The sequence below is a fragment of the Pipra filicauda genome, unplaced genomic scaffold (genome assembly GCF_003945595.2).
Source record: "Pipra filicauda isolate LSUMZ 115617 unplaced genomic scaffold, ASM394559v2 scaffold926_size50673_pilon, whole genome shotgun sequence".
Taxonomy (NCBI): domain Eukaryota; kingdom Metazoa; phylum Chordata; class Aves; order Passeriformes; family Pipridae; genus Pipra; species Pipra filicauda.
In genome coordinates, this window is record NW_024105116.1 from 18092 (window position 1) to 36013 (window position 17922).

At 49.5% G+C, this 17922-nt stretch overlaps 1 protein-coding gene across 6 annotated transcripts; it reads left to right on the top strand.

Annotated features, from left to right (window-relative positions):
- Positions 1-1451: 1451 nt before the first annotated feature.
- On the top strand, positions 1452-9361 carry LOC113982119 (translation initiation factor IF-2-like). Of its 6 annotated transcripts, none has more exons than XR_005567218.1 (4): positions 1452-3905; positions 6424-6494; positions 6674-6994; positions 8110-9361. XR_005567218.1 is itself a non-coding variant. In XM_039391265.1 (3 exons), exons 1-3 carry the CDS (start codon positions 3559-3561, stop codon positions 6425-6427), a joined length of 447 nt encoding a protein of 148 aa, XP_039247199.1. In that variant the 5' UTR covers positions 1452-3558; the 3' UTR covers positions 6428-6665. The 6 variants fall into 6 exon arrangements, 2 of the variants coding, with proteins under 2 accessions (XP_039247199.1, XP_027565860.2); XR_005567219.1 differs by lacking the exon at positions 8110-9361 and adding an exon at positions 5363-5458 and having other exon boundaries at positions 6674-7806; XR_005567217.1 differs by lacking the exon at positions 8110-9361 and having other exon boundaries at positions 1452-2135; positions 3297-3905; positions 6674-7806.
- The last annotated feature ends 8561 nt before the right edge of the window (positions 9362-17922 follow it).

Here is a 17922-nt window from a genome sequence, read left to right on the forward strand (position 1 = left end):
GCACTCAGTACTAAAATGTACCAAGTTGCACCTGTGGACAAATCTGCACGAGCTCAATGCCCTGCGTACCCACACAGGCTTTTCTGTCTCGAATCCTGCTCATTGCGTGCCTGAGACTGGATTTATTTCAGCAGCTAAATGGTTCACTGGAGGACTAATTGGCTCTGAGAGCTCCAGTCCTTTGTGACAGATTATTAACCCTTCCCCCTTCATTATAAAAACATGAACTGTAGAGAAACCAAATACCACAGGGCTCCTGCGCCGAGCCCGTCAGTGCTCCCGGCTCGGTGTTCAGCACAGAAAGTCCCTTTTATATTTGGGAAGCGGAGGGAGAAAATTCTGGAAGCGCGAGAACGCGGCGATAGCTGGGATGAACTGGGAGCCCTTAGGAAAGGACTGGGAGGTACTGGGATAAACTGGGAGCCCCGAGGAAGGAACCGGGGCTCTCCCGCCATTTGCGTAGCGCTGAGGGCAGGGCGCTTACGCCATTTGCGTAGACTAACGCAGTTTACGTAGCGCCCCTCCCTTGCCGTTACCGGCGCCCCCTTACGCCGTTTGCGTAGGGCTGTGGGCAGCGGCGTTAGGAGGGGACTGGGATGGACTGGGAGCCCTTAGGGAGGGACCGGGACAAAGTGGGAGCCCTTTGGAGAGGACTGGGATGAAGTGGGAAAGGTCCGCGAGCCCTCAGGAAGCCACCGTGGCCCTCCCGTCACTTGCGTAGTGCTGAGGGCAGGGCTCTTGCGCCATTTGCGTAGCTTTACGCAACTGACGTAACTCCCCGATTGCCATTACCGGCGCCCTCCTTACGCTGTTTGCGTAGCGCCGCAGGATTGCTGGCCCCCTTACGCAATTTGCGTAGCGCCGCTCCATTGCCGGGGGTGTCCAAAAGCTCCTCCAAAAGTCAGTTTATGGCTTTGCAGAGGGCTCTCGGGAGTCACCGAGGGGCTGAATGTAAAGAGAGAAAAATTAAATCTTTAGGGGGAAAAAAAATTATAACAATTGCATGTCTGTGTTCCCGAGGAGCCGTGGGTGTTTTTAGGCAGCTGCCTGCAGAGGCCATCGCCGTTTCGTGAGGCGGCATTAATGCAGCGGGAGGAGACTTGTTCTGCTGTTCACAGAAATTCGGATTTTAAGGTTTTTCTCCTTGGTTTGAAGCTTCTTCATTCTTCCTTTGCTCTCTTTCAGAGCAAAGGTTTTAATTTTTAAACTTAAGGGGGAAAAAGTATTAACAACAAGTGAGGAAAACTAGGGGGGAAAGGGAAAAGTTCTTCTGAAAGGATTACAATGTGCAAGCAGAATCAGATCTCTCTCCAGGAGCCAAAAAATATTAGAGGTGTAAATTGGCTCCAAAAATGCCCCCAGGGGCATAGGGAGGATAATCAGGATGACATCCTGGCTGAGCACTCAGCATCCGGGGCATGGCCCAGGTGTGCAGGTAAAATGCAGCTCATCAGGCATGTGTTAAACAGAGAATTTGTTTCTGGTATAAAAAGATGCCTGACTGCTCTGTGCACACACCAAACCAGCCCTTTGTGACTTGCACGGGTTGACTTGACTTCCAGGTTTTGAGACACTAGTTTTGATCTAAAAGCCCAGCCTATTGCTAGTGCTGCAGAACTGTTTGTTTGATGCAAGGAGAAAACAGGGATTGTGGCAGGAGCCAGGTCAGGCAGATCCCCTTCGGTGCAAAACTCCTGGAGCGAGCTGCAGCATTTCTGTTAAGGGCCTTCTGTGTTGGAGTTGACTTCTGCCACTCCGGGACCTTTCACTTGCAAAGTACATTATGGGGCTCCTTTGTTTAACAAGTCTCTGGGAGCTGCGAGAGAGAGAATTAATGCTGGCATTTGGAAAGACAAGTGATAGTGCTGCATTGGATTTGGGTTTCATGTCATTATTTTCTGGTTCCGGAGTCAGAAAAAGCTGCTCATTTACTTTTCATGCAGCTGTACTGTTTTTTCCTGACTTCTTGAGGAGGCAGAGCTGATGAAATCGTGCTGTAGGAGACAGTTTCTCAGTTAAATGCATTTTATTTTGACCTATTTCCTTCCACTTGAGTCTAACATTTGGTCTCTTCATAGCCAATATTCTGTTTTATGGAAAGGTTTTAAAGTTTTCCTGAAGGAGATGAGTAAAAGGTGAAGTACCCAAGACAACCTAAATTTATATTATTCCTTTTGCCATTATTATTAAAAATAGGAAAGAAGAAGTAGTGTTGGGGAAAACACAGGGAATGCTGATGCAATTATACCTACATGTGCAAAGCTACGTGCTTGCTTTTACTCTTGAAATTTAGACCTCTGCTTTCCTTCTACAGACTGGGACAGTTCATTTCAGTTGCATTTTGCAACTACTGACATACATGTTCATTCCTAAATTCACTTCATATGCTTCCAAATCCTTAGGACAACATTCAGTTTAGGCACACCAAGAAAAACCTGGAGTGATTCCACCCACCTAAATGTAATTACTCAGTGCTGAATTAAAGGCACAGGTGTGTAACTTAAGACCCATGTGTTTGGAGTAACAAGGAGAGATCAAAATCTCAGCTTTTGTCATTAAATTCAATGTTTCTAGACCTTAATCCAAGACACATTTGTAGAGAGAGGTGATAGCTTCTTTTTAGAGGCATTACTATTATTAAACAGTGTTTTCTTGGACTGCTCACATTTTCTCCCAGCTCACCGTCTAACACTAATCTGTGACTAAATATTAAAAAAAAGTGAGCTGTGAATGGTTTTAAGCTGAGACAAGATTCTCACTGTTAATGGCTTGGTCAGAGAGAGAGAGTATTTGTTTCAGCATGTAAATCTCTTTCCTGCAACGCTTAAAGCTGCTGATTCTGGAGTTTAGGAGGCCAGCGTGTCCAGAGCTGCTCTAGTCCCTGGGCTGATGAGCTCTCCCAGCTGGGTAAAGCTCTGTCAGGAGCCAGTTTGTAGTGAATTGACTGCAGGCAGAAAATATAAAAGCTCATAGGAAACATGAGCCTGACTCAGGAGCTATTTCTGTTCAGGTGACATTCTAATCCAAGCGTGTGGTGAATCATTACAGCAAAAATTGATTGGACCCCATATCAAACGAGTATTGATAAATATGAAGAAGTTTGTTCTGAGTTAGTAATATAAGGGGTCTTTTATATATATGGTGCATTACAACGGGGGGATTCAGGGCTTTGTCAGACTGTCTATAAAAATTAAAAAAATACACGTTTGTAAGATTTTAGAAGAAAAGGTACAGTTTCTCTTCCCTGCATGTGGCAATTTGCTGAATAATGCATCATTTTGTCAACTCTTATATAGCAATCGAGAAATGCCCTACAGTGCTCCCTGCACACAGGAGACAAGAATGCAGATCGTTATGGAAACAGGCTTGAAACTGGCTTGAAATAAAAATCTCAGTTCTATACTTGTGGCTTTGAGGGCCTGGGCTGTTTTTCTTTTCCTTCTGGAGTAGCTGCGATTCATCTCGTTCGAGTGGAGTGAATTCATCCCGTTTCCGAGGCCAACGGGAGGAGCGAGCGGGCGGCCATGTTGTGCGGGGGGCGGGGAGGAAGGAGCCGAGATGGCGGCGGCTCCCTCACACACACGGCACAGGATGGCCGGGGAGCAGCGGCAGCTCCCGCACGGCTCCCGGGCGCGCTCCCCGCCGCTCGCTCGGGGGACACCCGGCCGGATCCCCGGGTGCCGCGCTGGAGGGCCGAGTAGGGCCCGGCACCCTGGGGGCGAGCGGGGCTGCCGAGAGGGGCTGGGACGGGCGGGCAGCAATGGCGCCGGGACTGCGAGCGCTGCCCGCGCCGCTCCCTCGCCGGGCGGGCGCGGGGCCGCCCTTGGCCGCGGGAAGGGCGAGCATCGGAGCAGCGCCCCGTCCTCGGGGCCCCCGGTGCCGGCCAGCGGGCTGCTCTTCGCCAGGTGAGTGCCGGGGTCTCCGCGCTCCTCCTTGTCCTTTGTCCTGGGGAGGGAAAACAAAATGTCCTCGGAGCCGGGAGGGGAAGGGGGCGCTGCCTCTGCCGGCCCCCCCTGCCACCCCTCGCCGCTCGCTGAGGGGACCCGCGGGAACTGTCGGGGCCCCCCGGCCGTGTCCTGCCCGTGGGGGGTGAGGGGGAGCGGCGGGACCGGGGGAGCCCCGGTGCCCCTCGGCGGCTGCGGCGCTGCCGTCCCGGCCCTGCAGCACCCGCGGGGGCCGCCCGGCCCGGCCCCGATGCAGCACCGAGGGGGCAGCGGCGGGTTTTGGGTCCCCGGTGCGGCCCCGGGCACAGGGGGGGCACTCTGGGAAGCAAAGGTAGTTACTTAAATATGAGTTACAGGATAAGGAAACGGATGAGTTTGTGTGTTACGTGGAAAGCTTTTAAAAACGTTTCTGGGGTGTCAGGTTTGGTTTTAGTGTTCAGTTTATGCGTTTTTCAGAGACCTCACAGTCATTTCTCTTTCTGGAGCATTTTTTATCTTCTTTTCGGTGCCTAATAATTTTAGAAGTTGTAGAAGACCTTTTGCAAGACTTTCTAAAAATGCAAGTTTAAATGGAATGCCTGACGTTTGTTATGTGTTAGCTGGCATTCAGCAATTACCAATGTAAGGGCAAAATTGGAATTCTGAATGTATGAAAAGTCTCGAGTTTCTATAAGTTTCGAATAATAGTTTATTATCTGGTAAAAGCAGCAGCCGGCTGGGTGACAGAAATGGGACCAGTTTCCCAAATCTGCACCCCCCTACTACAGGGTACATTTAGTATTTATCTTAGCTACTTCATGCATATTAATTATATCATATGCATATACATTCTACAGGTTTTTGCTAAGTATTTAATAGATGGGTTTTCTTACAGCTAAAGCTAAAGGGTTATCTCTACAACCAGTCATAATTCCTGCATTCTTGGACGAACAGGCGCCTAAAGATTTAAAGTTCTACTATATTTTATTCTTAGGATAGTAAGGAGGTTTTAGGCCTCTTGACCTTGTGAGGGTCTGTTTTATTTCTTTATGGGGGTGTAATTAAGTTTTACAATCCGTTTGTTTTATTTTGATGTAACCACCCATTTGTTTCACGAATCACGGTTATTTATATATCACAAAAAGTCACTGTGATAGAGGAAGAGGTAAATATTAAGAGCTTTAGTTTTAGTTGGAGGCTGTGTTTAGCCATATTTGTTGGATTTCTATGGTGTACACTTGAGCAAGGTTATAAAACTCCGTGCAGGTTTTAAACATTGCAGTTGGAGGTAAATCTGGATTATTCAATACTTCCTCTGCAAATGTGAATCTGTCATTACAACAATATAAGTTTGCCCTTTTTTGGAAATAGAAATACAGGTTTTAGCAACTGCTGGACTTCTTCACCTTTATGCACAATGTTCCGTGCCTTTATTTTAGATTTGGATTATGGTGGTTTTCTAACCCAGCCACAGTTCTGCAGTATAGAACAGGTTCTGGCATACACACTGTCCCTAAAGGAAGTTCTGGCTGTAGGTGGGTGTCTGCTGGATTTCTCTTTTCTTAAAGATGTTATGGGATTTTTTTTTTTTGATAGCTTTGAGTGGTTTCTTTAAACAACTGAAAATAAAATAGCAAGTAATTGTCTCAAAAAATTAATTCCTCTTAATTCGTAGTGTGTTTTGTTTAACAGTTCTGCTTTTTTATATTCAAGGTGTAGGAACTGTAATTTATATTTGGATACCTTTTAATTTAGCAAGGAATGTTTTTTAAAATTGTGGTTTTACCCACTGATTCCAGACTTCTTCTTAAGTATGAAGTAGTTGGGATGATAAATATAACTGCTGTAAAATAAAATACCATTTTTGCCTTCACAAAAGGCAAGAAAAGTTGGCTGGAGGTAGTGCAAATATAGTGTTCCTTTTGTTAAAGACCCTGGTTTGGGATCTGACGAAAGGTTAAAGAAGCTGAAAGCTTTAAAACTGTTTTCTAAAGGGCAAAAAGATGCATTTTTTGGGAAGATCAAGCAAGGTAGGACTTACAATTCAGAGAAGCTGATGACAGAAGCCATTTTGAAATAACTTTGCTGTCCCTAAAGGTTTTATTTAATTTTGCATAGCCTGGTTCTAAAGACTTTAATGTGGAAAAAAAGCACAAGGGGTGAGGGGTATTGGGTGATAAGTTACTCAATAAAAAAGGTTAAGTTTGCATTTGATCTCTAAGTCTTTGAAAATTAAAGTAATGGAAGACAGAAGAGCAGATTGCAGTTAGTCACGAGAAGCACAGGTCGTGTGTGTTGTGTGTCAGTCACTGTCATCTCCAGTGTTTTATTTCAGCCAAGAATGTCCTTTTATTTTTAGAATTGTAAAGATACAGTTACTGCTCTCATAAGTTTTCTTGACTTAATAATTACCTAAAGATCAATGCATTTCAGGCATGTGACTTGTTCTGCTTTTCTAAACCAAAATGTTGAAAATTTCCATCCTTTTTTTTTTTTCCAGGTAGAATGCCATGAACAATTCCTTATTGTCTGAGTGGCTTCAGAGGAAACGTTCATGAGTTATTTTCTCAGGTAGGAGTGGCTGTAACTTGTGGTAGTATGTTCATTTCCTTGTTATTTTTTTATCTTGAAATTTGCCTTTTTGCTACTGTGCAGATGGTAAGAAAAGAAATCTGATTTTTTATGTGGAGGGGATACATTTTGTAAAGTATCTGGACTTTTAGAAAGCTTTTTTATTTTTTTTTTTGCAGATGCAGGTAGACTGTCTTCAAATACTGTCATGTTTCTGTGCTCCTTCTGTCTAAATTTGAGTTTCCCCAGCCTGCCTGGTTAGGTGTTCCTCAACCAGACGACAGGAGGAGACGGCAGAGAGAGACCGGGCTCACACAGGGCTGAGCAGCGAGTCAGGGGCTCTGCGCCTCAGGGCTCTGGCCTGTGCTGCAAACTCCTCTCACTTCTGCCTTGGAACCAGTGGAGGAGCACCTGGAGCACACCTGGGTGTTCCAAGGACAGAGACTCCCTGACTCACCATGGCAGACAGGCAGGAGGAGGCGCGGAAGGGAGGGAGCCAGGTGAGAGCAAAGTGTCCCTCCCGCAGCCTGGCAGAGGGGCTGTCAGGGTGGGCAGCACAGGTGCCATGCCCAGGGCCACTGTGGTGGTCAGAGCACTGGCTAGCATGGATAGACCCCTTAATATTGTTACTGACTCATTCTATGTAGCAGGGGTAGTTAATCGGATAGAAGGGGCCCTAATCAAAGAAGTCCCGAATAAGAGGCTCTTTCAGTTATTTTGTCAATTATGGTTGGCAGTAACAAACAGAGATCATGACTATGCTGTCATACATGTACGAAGCCATAAATGGGACATTGGATTGGGTGAAGGAAATGCTAGGGCGGACAGATTAGTTTCTATGGCTACAGAGGATGAGGAAGAATTTACCAAAGCACAGAAAGATCATGAACAATATCATCAAAATGCCAGAGGACTAAAAAGAATGTATGACATCACCTTAAATGATGCTAAAAATATTGTTCGATCCTGTCCAACATGTAGCAATCATAATGGTGGTGTAGGATTGGGTATGGGAGTAAATCCCAGAGGGTTAAAGAGTAATGAAATCTGGCAAATGGATGTTACACATTATGCACCTTTTGGAAGATTTAAATATATACATGTGTGTATTGACACATATAGTCATTTTATGTGGGCTACAGCTCAGACAGGAGAAAAAGCTTTACAAGTAGAAAGACATTTGTGTGAATGTTTTGCTGTGATGGGGAAACCACAACAGATAAAAACAGACAATGGACCTGCCTATGTGGGTACTAGAGTAGGCCAATTTTTGAAAAAGTGGAAAATCACTCACCGCACAAGTATTGCTCACTCTCCCACAGGACAAGCAATCATAGAAAGGGCTCATTACACACTAAAAACGTATCTTGAAAAACATAAAAACATTATTGATATTAAGAAAAGGTTAAGCAAGGTACTGTTTGTCCTGAATCATTTATGCATTTTTGGAGATCAAAAAGATCCTCCTGTAACAATTCATTATACATTAAAACAGGATACAGAGAAACCTGAAGAGGTGCGGGTCAGATTTAAAGATCCACGTACAGGGATTTGGCAAGATCCAGCAAAAGTACTCTACTGGGGAAGAGGTTATCTTTGTGTTTCTTCACCACAGGGACCTCTTTGGATACCTGCCAAGTGGACTCGAGCTGCTGTGAATGTCTCGAGCCCTGCTCAGAACAGAGACGGCGAAAAGGAGAATAGAGGAGAAGATTCGGATACTGCTTCTACCACGAGTGCGTGCAATTAAAGGGTTACCCAAGAATTTGCAACGGGAAATTAACAAATGTGATAGTTATGAAGCGTTTGTCCTGCTACTGACTGCACTGTATCTATTTTCAGAAAAATATTTTGGCACACGACACTGTTACAAATGCAAGCAGCCAGGCTGCTTGGCCTGGATTGCCTTTAAGTGTAAGACCTGTGAAGGCAAATGGTAGTTTGAGCAACATAATTTGCGAGGAATTTGGTGTAGAACTTGTGCTTATGCATTATCACTTGATACATGGCAACGTAATTTAGAACGAGCAAGAGGGTTACAGGTACTTGAAGCATTGCTGTTGTTTGAAGCTGAAGAGCAGAGTCTATTGGCTTACTTACACTGGTACACTACACATATTATAAAAAGACTGAGTGTGATCAAAGGTACAAAAATTATTGCAGCCCGGTGTGGGAAAGATACACCCCTAACAACAATAGTACCTTGTGGTCCCTTTAGAGGCAATCCACAGCGATACCTTAATTTCTGTGTGAAAACATACAATCAATTTGAAGGAAAATGATGATCCTTTTATGGTTTTGGGTTTTGGAGACAATCTTAATGACACAAGGGCACCCTAGCATCCCTGTTGGACCCAGAGAAAACATTTGGGTAACGTTTGCCAACCAAACAGGTCAAATGGATTTTTGTCTGAGTATGGCCAAAGCATCTGATCCCTTTCAAACATGTCTGATTGGCATTCCTTACCTTGATACAGGTGACTTTAAAGGATGAGTTAATCCTAATCCTACCAAAATTGAGGTGGAACGTGCATGCAATGTAACCAAAGAATGCACGAATGGCACCAAAGGTATGATGTCTCTTTTGTTGGTGGCTAATCTGAACAGGACAATGACAGACAGTCCCAGTGAATTACAACTATTTGGAGCTGTGTATGGAAATGACTCTTGTTTCAGACTTAATCTGAAAAAAGAAAAGATCTTTTTGAAATGGCAACAAACAATTGGGAATGTATCCACCACAAACATAACAGCACAAAGCCCTCCATATGACAATGTAACCTGGTGCCAAGGTTATGTCAGAAATTTAACAATGAATGTGACAAAACCAAAATATTTACCACCTGGTTACTTCTTGATTTGTGGCAATAGAGTATGGCCTGGCATTCCTAAGTATCCCATTGGCGGACCATGTTACTTGGGAAAGTTGACTATGTTTACACCTACCATGAGACAAATAACACAACTGAAAAAGAAAAATATTCGGAACAAACGAGAAACTGAATTTGATAAATACTGCAAGTCAGTAGAAAACCAACCCATTAAATTTTGGACGCCTACAGCAAATTTCTTTGCATCCATATTTGCCCCCTTTGGAACAAAAAAGAGCCTGGTTCTTGTCCAAAGAACAGCTTGTTGGGCAAGAAATCAAATGAATAGAACTTCGAAAATTCTGGGAGAATTGGCTCATGACTCTGATGAAATAAGGCATGCTGTTTTACAAAACAGAGCAGCCATAGATTTTCTATTGCTAGCTCAGGGGCATGGATGTGAAGAATTTGAAGGCATGTGTTGTATGAATCTCTCTGATCACTCTCAGTCCATCTACCAGAAACTCAGAGAAATGCAAAGTCACCTGAATGACTTTGAAGTTCAAAAAGATCCCATTAGGGGATGGCTAGCAAAATTAGGTTTAGGACCATGACTTGCGGAGATCACTAAACAAGCAATTTCGCTTTTACTAATACTGCTGGCTGCTTTATGCATTGTTCCTTGTGCCTTTAAATGCATTCAAAGCATGCTAACAAAGGCAATGAGTGACGTGTTTTTAACATTGTCTAAACAGAGCGGGGGAAGTGTGGAAGATATTACAGAAACCTGGTTGGTAGAGAGAGGACACATTAAAGATTCTATACCGCTGGTCTCACGCTAAAGCAAGAAAACTATTAGAAGGTCACTGATCAGTGTGTTTGTGAAACTGCTTTGTCTAAGAAACTGCAAGGCTGCATTGTCTGCTGTGAAGCTGTATTGTTTAAGAAACTGCAAGGCTGCATTGTCTGCTGTGAAGCTGTATTGTTTAAGAAACTGCATACGTGGTAGAAAAATTAGAGCAACAGGATGGGAAAGGTAGAGAAAGTAGCAAATAGTAAATAAAGTAACTATAGCCATGAGAAAGAGGCAGCATTTGCGCAAATATAACTTAGGTAATTAGGAGCCAATGATGAGCTTGTATTTGGAATATTAATGAGCCTAATTATTAACCTTTATAAGCATGGAGCTTACAGCAATAAAGTTGGATTAGTCATGATCAATACTGTGATCGTGTGATACTTTCCCGTCGTCCACAACACCTCCTCCGGAGCAATTCCTCAGGCTGATGGAGCCCGGCAGGGCCGGGGCCGCCGGCGGTGTCCGATCCCGGCAGGAAGCGGGGAGGGCCCGGCGGGGTCTGATAGAAATAAATCAAGGCAGAGCTCTCTCTTTCTTTTCCCCCCTGGGCAGTGACCATCAAGAGCTGTCCCTGCTTCCCAGCAGAAGCTGCACACACTTCAACGAAGTCTGTGGAAGAATCTGCTCTGTCAAAGTTGGCCCTGGGCTTTTATGCTTATCCAGGGATGGATCAGCAGTCACATATTCCCAGGCCAGTGAGCAGCTGACCTGTCAAACTCTGCTTCCAAAAGCAGGATGTGTGTTGGAAGGTTGGGGAACCAGGCTGGGTTGGGCACAATTCAACACTAAACCAAGCCCTTGGCACCAGCAGTAACTCCCCACAGAGAGCTGGCAGTGCTTGCATTCTCCCATCAGATTCTTTTCCTGCTACAAGGGGTCTGCTACCACCCTCTCCAGAAAGGGGGGGGTAACCAGGTTCTTATTAATAAATCCCTTGGGGTGGATTAGAGTGAAACGACACTGAATATTCGGTGTTTGAAAACATATATGTAGGGTTTATTTTAGAACAATGTTGTTTCAAAGGTAAACAGGTATGTTGCCATTTTGAGTGTTATCATCTCTATCTCTCATCTACAGCAACATGGCATAAAGAGAACCTTTAGGGAAAATGCATAAGGGAAAGGCAGGATAAGGGTAAGGGAGAGTATGGATTCCACAGTGTGTTTGGAGCTGCATCAGCTGTCAGTCCAAGATGGGCCATGTCAGAACTGGTGAGGTTGGGGGATGAGGAGCGAGGTTGATCATCCAGGGTCAGTGTGGATCTCCTGAGGAGACATTCAGCATCAAGATCACTTGGAGAACACCTCTATCACCTCTTCTCTGAACTACAAAATATCCATAATTGAATTAAAACAAAAAAAGTACAAACTTTGAAGACTTGTTTTGAAATTGCCTTGAAGACAATTAAAGGAAGACAAAGAGATCCTGAGGGATTTCAGGATTTTAATGAGCCCCAGGGTGTGTTTGCAGCCCAGCCCATGATCCTGAGGTAGTGAGAGAAGATTGAAGCAGCTGCTGAAGAAGTCAGAAGCCAAACTGCCAGTGCCTTGAAGCATTGCTGGGCCCCACTGAGTGCAGGCACTGCCAAAGCCTCCCCAGGGACTCCTTGGAGCAGCTCCTTGGAGGCCAGGAGTGCAGGCAGACAAAGGCTCTGGGCAGGCCCCTGCAATGCTGAGCAAAGCCTGCCTTGGTTTTGTGGAGCACAAAGGCCAAGGGCTGAGCCCCAGGCCCTGGCCCAGCAGATCCTGTCCCTCCCGGCTGGCTCAGGGCTGTTTGGGGGCACTGGGATGGGAGGGGGAGGAACAACAAAGGGCCAAAACTGGGCAACCCCTGCCAGGCTGCTGAGGGAGGGGCGAGGCAGAACCCAAGGGCAGAACCTGCCAGGAAAGTTGGCTTGTGGTGGCCTGAGTGGCAGAGGCAGCTGCCAGAGGCAAGGGGACAAAGGCCTGGGTGCCTTTGGGCCTTGCAGCCCTGCCAGAGCCCTTGGCCATCTCTCCTGCAGGCTGTCCTGCCCTGGCCCTGCTGCTGCTCTGGCCTTGCAGGCTGCACACACCCCTCCTGCTTTCCCACCCCCTCCCATCATACTTCCCACTGATACAGTCGGTTACCATGGCAACCACCATACATTCCCATTGCGAGGGTTGTTTACCATGGCAACCATCATACATTCCGATTGCTATGGTCAGTTACCATGGCAACCATCATACATTCCCATTGCTATGGTCGGTTACCATGGCAGCCATCATACATTCCTGTTGCTAGGGTCAGTTACCATGGCAGCCATCATACAGTTGTGTTGGAACGGTCGGTTACCATGGCAACAAGCATACCTCCCACTGGTACACTCGGTTACTATGGCAACCACCATACCTCCCACTGGTACACTCGGTTACTATGGCAACTACCATACATTCCGGTTTCTATGGTCAGTTACTACGGCAACCAGCATAGATTCAAATTGCTACAGTCAGTTACCATGGCAACCATCCCACTGCTATGGTCGGTTACCATGGCAATCACCATACCTCCCACTGGTGCAGTCGGTTACCATGTCAAGCACCACACATTCCCGTTTCTACAGTCAGTTACCATGACACCCATCATACATTCCCATTGCTATGGGAGGTTACCATGGCAACCACCACACATTCCCATTGCAACGGTCAGTTACCATAGCAACCATCATACATTCCTATCGCTACAGTCGGTTACTATGGAAACCATCATACATTCTTATTGCTCTGGTCGCTTACCATGGCAACCACCATACATTCTAATTGCCACGGCTGGTTACCATGGCAACCACCACCACACACTCCCATTGCTACAGTCGGTTACTATAGCAACCATCATACATTCCCATTGCTATGGTCAGTTACCATGGCAACAATCAACAGTCGCGTTGCTACAGTCACTTACCATGGCAACCATCGTACATTCCCATCACTACAGTCACTTACTATGGGAACCTCTTGGTTCCCCTTGGACAGAAGCAGATGCAGATGAGCCTCCCTGTTGTCCACCAGCCTGGCAGCTGTGCTCTAAAGGCCTGTGGCCCAAGGGCTGTCTTCACCAAGACCCTGCACCAACCTCTGGGACTCTTTCCATCCCCTCGTGCTGCCTTTCCAGTGAATTCCAGGGTTATCAAAGCCAACTGGAATGGGCTCTTTGTCTCACTCCACAATGTCACCCAAACCACTCTCTCCTCTCACCCTCACCCACAAAAGTTCACCCAGTTTGTTCATCCCCTAGAGCAGCTCCACAGGTCCCAGAAGCTCCTTCCTGCTAAGGACACCTCTCTCCTGCTCCTTCTCTCCTGTGTCTCCTTGACCTTCTCTCCCAACCCATCACAGCCCTGCAACCTGGGAGCTGTCTCAGCAGGCCTGGGCTGTTATTGCCTGCAAGTGGAATGAAGAGAGACTTGGGGCTGCAGCTCCTCCTGCCTGTGCCCCACACGCAGGGCATTGGGGCCTGTCTGGCTGCAGCCCCTCAGCGGGGGCACCGGGGTAAGAACAGACTTGCAGAGGGGAAAGCTGCTCTGAAAGCCCCGAGAGCTGGGGTGGGCAGAGGCTTTGCTGACAATGGCCTTGGGGGTGGACGTGCTGGGACTCAGGCCCAGGGGGAAAATCCCAGGCCTGATCCCTGAGGAGATCAGCACATGCTGCTGAAATGCTGGGGGAGAGAAGAGCCAGCAGAGGGAGGGAACAAGTGTGGACAGCCTGGGCTGATGGGATTTGGACTCGTGCCTGGCCCGGCCTTGGCTGGGCAGAGAAGGGACAGCCTTTGTGTCCCTGCAGGGCTGGGATTCACTCCCTGCCCCAAAGGCCCCCATGTGTCTGAGAAGCCCTGGGTGGTGCCTGTCCCACAACTGCTGGGAATGGGGACGGGGTCCCTGCACAGGCCCTGTGCTGTCCAGGGCAGCTGCTGCACTTGTGCTGCAGAGCCCTGGCACCTCCCCTGGCACTACAGGCCCCTCTTTGGCTGTTCAATCCAGGCTCAGCTGCCCTGAAGTAGGTTCAGCAGTGAAGGGATGTCCAGGAGACAATGGCCATTGTACTCTGAGGACCTGTAGAAAATACCCTGAGAAAGAACAGGAGAGAGACCTCTCTCCCTGTGCCACCTGACTCCATTTGGTCACCTGAACACCTCTAGGGGCTGCCCTGGACAGAAGGAACAGTGACAGGTTCCCCTGTCCTACATGTGGGTCCCTTCTGCCACTGAAGTTGGCCAAAGCAATGTCCCAGCAGCCTCCAAGGAGATCCCACAGCTGCTGCCCTGTCCCTAGGAACTGCTGCATTGGAGCCTGCAGTTCCCAGCAGGAATCTCGGTCACCTCTGGCCCCTCAGGAGGAACCAGGGCTTTGTGTCCCAGCAGGTCACTCCTGGCTTTGGTCTTCCTTCATTCCCATGGGAGCTGGGACAAGGAGTCACTGCAGGGGCCTGTTTTGGGCCCACTGAGCTGGGGCAGGAGGAATCCCAGCCCATGGGGGTTGTGGAGGGAGCTGAGTGTCCTTCTGGCCCCAGGTCTGCAGAGCCACAAGGAGACACCTCTGCTGACTCAGCTGAGTCCCTTCCCTCAGTGCAGGTGAAGGAGATCCCTCCTGGGCACTGTCTGGGTTTCCTGTCTAATGATGGGACATGAAAAGGGGACTCTTGAAGTTAACTCTGTGTCTGTTTGGAGAAATGACAGTGCTGAAAGAAGTGTCTGTGCCCAGCTGAGAGAAGGCACATCATTATTTCCTTCAGCTGTGTGCCAGCAGGTTCCCCTGGAGCCCCAGGGACAGCTGGAGGGAGCCCAGAGGGGCAGAGAAAGGGCTGCCTGGGGCTGTTGCTGTGCTGCTGAGCTGGGCCGGGCTCCTGGCACACAGGGAGCTCCTGGCAAGCAAGAAGAGCTTCAAAGAGACAGCTCTGCTGGTGAGCAGCTCCTCTGCACAGCCCAGCAGGGCTGAGGGCACTGCCTGCAGCACCCAGGGCACAGGAGAGAAGGGAGGAAGATGAGAGGCAGCCTGGGCTGGGAGGTGACTGAGCTCTCACTATGGGAGACACCTTCCCAGGATTTGAAGGAAGAATTCTCTGGCTGTAGGAAAGTTCAGCTTCCCTTCCTGGAGGCATCTCCTCAAGCTGGCACATCCCACAGCTTCTAGGATCTTTCAGCAGGACTCTCCCAGTTGCTGCAGTGCAGGGGAAGTGGCCACATGGCAGAGCAGGGCAGGAGCTGCAGGCAGCAAGGGCAGAGAGGAGAAGGGAGCAGGAGGTTCAAGGGATCCTGGGGTGGGAGGACAGGGCAGAGCTGCTCAGGGAGGAACCTTGCCAGCCCTTTGCCAGGATCAGGTTGTGGCTGCAGAGCAGTGCAGGGGAGTTCCTGCAAGTGCCTCTGCCAGCTGCCAAATGGCAGCAGTGGCAGGAGCTGTCAGGATGGCTCTGCTGGATTTGCTGGGGTGCAGCAGGAGAAGCTGCTGCAGAGCAGGACTTGCTGCTGCCCCCTCAGAGGCCCAGGGCAAGAAGGTTCCCTGGGCCAGGGCTGGCTGTGGGGTGGGAAGGTGGGGGTGCAGCCAGGGGTGCCCAGGGCTGTGGGGCAGAGCAGGGTCCTGCCCCAGGGCTCTGTGTGCTGGGGCAGGGACTCTGCTGCCTGCCAGGGGCAGCTCTCAGCCCGGCCAAGGAGCTGCCACGGCCCTGCAGGGAGAAGGGGGGGGGTGGAAGGAGTGACCCCTCAGGGCAGGGCAGGGCTGGGCAGGGCAGGGCCCTTCAGCTGCAGGGTCAGGGCTCCTCACAGCTTCAGCTCCACCTCCTCCATTTCCAGGGGCCCTTCTCAGGAAGCACATCCCCCCAGAACACCTCCCCCTTCCCAGCCACCGCAGGGGTCTGGGATCTGCTCTGCAGCCCCTGCCCAGGCAGAGCTGCCCCTGGCACTGGGCTGGGGATGGCTCTGGCAGCACTGGCAGGGAGCTGAGCTGGGCACAGGCAGGGGCTGCTGGCAGGAACAGCTCCTCACCCAGAGACAGGCAGGCAGGGAGAGGGAGCTGCTGCCACAAGGGCTGGGCAGGGGGATGTGGGCCCCTCCCTGCTGTCCCTGTGGCACAGACCCCTTCCCTGAGCAGCTCCTGCCTGGGCTCCTTTCCCAGCCTAAGCAGAGCCTGTGCCCTCAGGCCCACGGGGGCTGGGCTGTGCATTGCCCTGCAGCAGCCAGAGCCCAGCCAAGGACAGGGCCCTGATTTCCAGCTGTCTCTCTGTGTCCCTCCTCCCTTGGCAGCAGCACTGTGGCATTTCACTGCCATCCCCTGCTGCCTGGGCTCTCCTTGTTCTCACCAGTGGCTTTTCTGAGCCAGTGTGGGGTTGGGATGGGCAGATTCCTGTCCAGACACAACCCCTTTGGGTGCTGCTGTGGGGATGTGTCTGGGGGAGCCAAGTGCCCAAGTGCCCTCCAGGCACCTTCAGGGGATTCAGCTGCTTGCCTGGGTGTCCTGCAGGGCTGCAGGTGCCCTCCAGAAGGGCACAGCTCTGCCATAGTATCTCTGTGCTGCACAGGATCCCCATGGAGAAAACTCCTCAGTGCTAAATCCATGGAAATGCTCTGGGCAGCTGCAATCAGCAGTTTGTGCCTCACTCTGGGAGGGGAGAGATGAAAAGGTGAGCAGTGTGCCAATCTGTTCTTTGGACATGGATTCCTGGATCTCTGGGCAGTTTCTCTGTAGGGGAACAGTTGAGTGTGATGCTCCTCCAGCTCCAAGCTGCCAGCACAGGCAGCTGAGCCCAGGACTGATGGGCAGAGCAGCTCTTCTCTCTGCACTGAGGGACCGTCCCTGTGCCCCTCAGAACCCACAAGACTTGACCTGCAGTGCAATAGGAATGTCAGGGATTTCAAACCTCCACAACCACTCCTAACTGTGACAGGTGCAAGTGGGTGAACAAATACAAAGAATTCCCTCAGCTCAGTCCTTCATTTGGGCAAATTGCAAACAGCAAAGCTGAGAAGCTCTTTGATGTATCATGAGTACATCTATTTTGAGATCACCCTGCAATCCAAGTTCCCTCTCCAGCAGAGCAAGGAGTCCTTGGGAGCCCATCACAGAGTTCCTGCTTCCAATGGTCCCCTCAGGCAGCAAAAGCCAGAGCTCAGGGGAGGGAGCTGCAGGGAGGTCTGAGAGAGCAGAGAGAGCCTGAGAGTGGGGTGGCTGTGAGGTGTGTAATGTTTGGCTGCAGAAGCCTGGTCTAACTCAGCAGTGACGTTTCCTCCTCAACAGATCAAAATACACTGGGGAAGGAGGAAATGTCCAACAGCAGCTCCATGGCCCAGTTCCTCCTCCTGGCATTGGCAGACAGGCGGGAGCTGCAGCTCCTGCACTTCTGGCTCTTCCTGGCCATCTCCCTGGCTGCCCTCCTGGCCAACGGCCTCATCCTCAGCGCCGTAGCTGCGACCACCACCTGCACACCCCCATGGGCTTCTTCCTGCTCCACCTCTCCCTCACAGACCTGGGCTGCACCTGCACCACTGTCCCCAAAGCCATGCACAATTCCCTCTGGGGCACCAGGCACATCTCCCACCAGGGATGTGCTGCCCAGGCCTTTCTGTTCTTCATCTCAGCAGAGTTTTCCCTCCTCACCATCCTGTGCTACGACCGCTCTGTTCCCATCTGCAAACCCCTGCACTACGGGACCCTCCTGGGCAGCAGAGCTTGTGCCCACATGGCAGCAGCTGCCTGGGCCACTGGCTTTCTCTATTCTCTGCTGCACACAACCAATACATTTTCCCTGCCCCTGGG

What these genes read in the sequence shown, in the direction of transcription:
- LOC113982119 (XM_039391265.1), top strand. Translation starts at nt 3,559, where the DNA reads ATGGCGGCGGCTCCCTCACACACACGGCACAGGATGGCCGGGGAGCAG. An exon ending in AGCGGGCTGCTCTTCGCCAG is followed by an intron (nt 3,906 to 5,362) that starts GTGAGTGCCGGG and finishes CCTTTATTTTAG; the next exon opens with ATTTGGATTATGGTGGTTTT.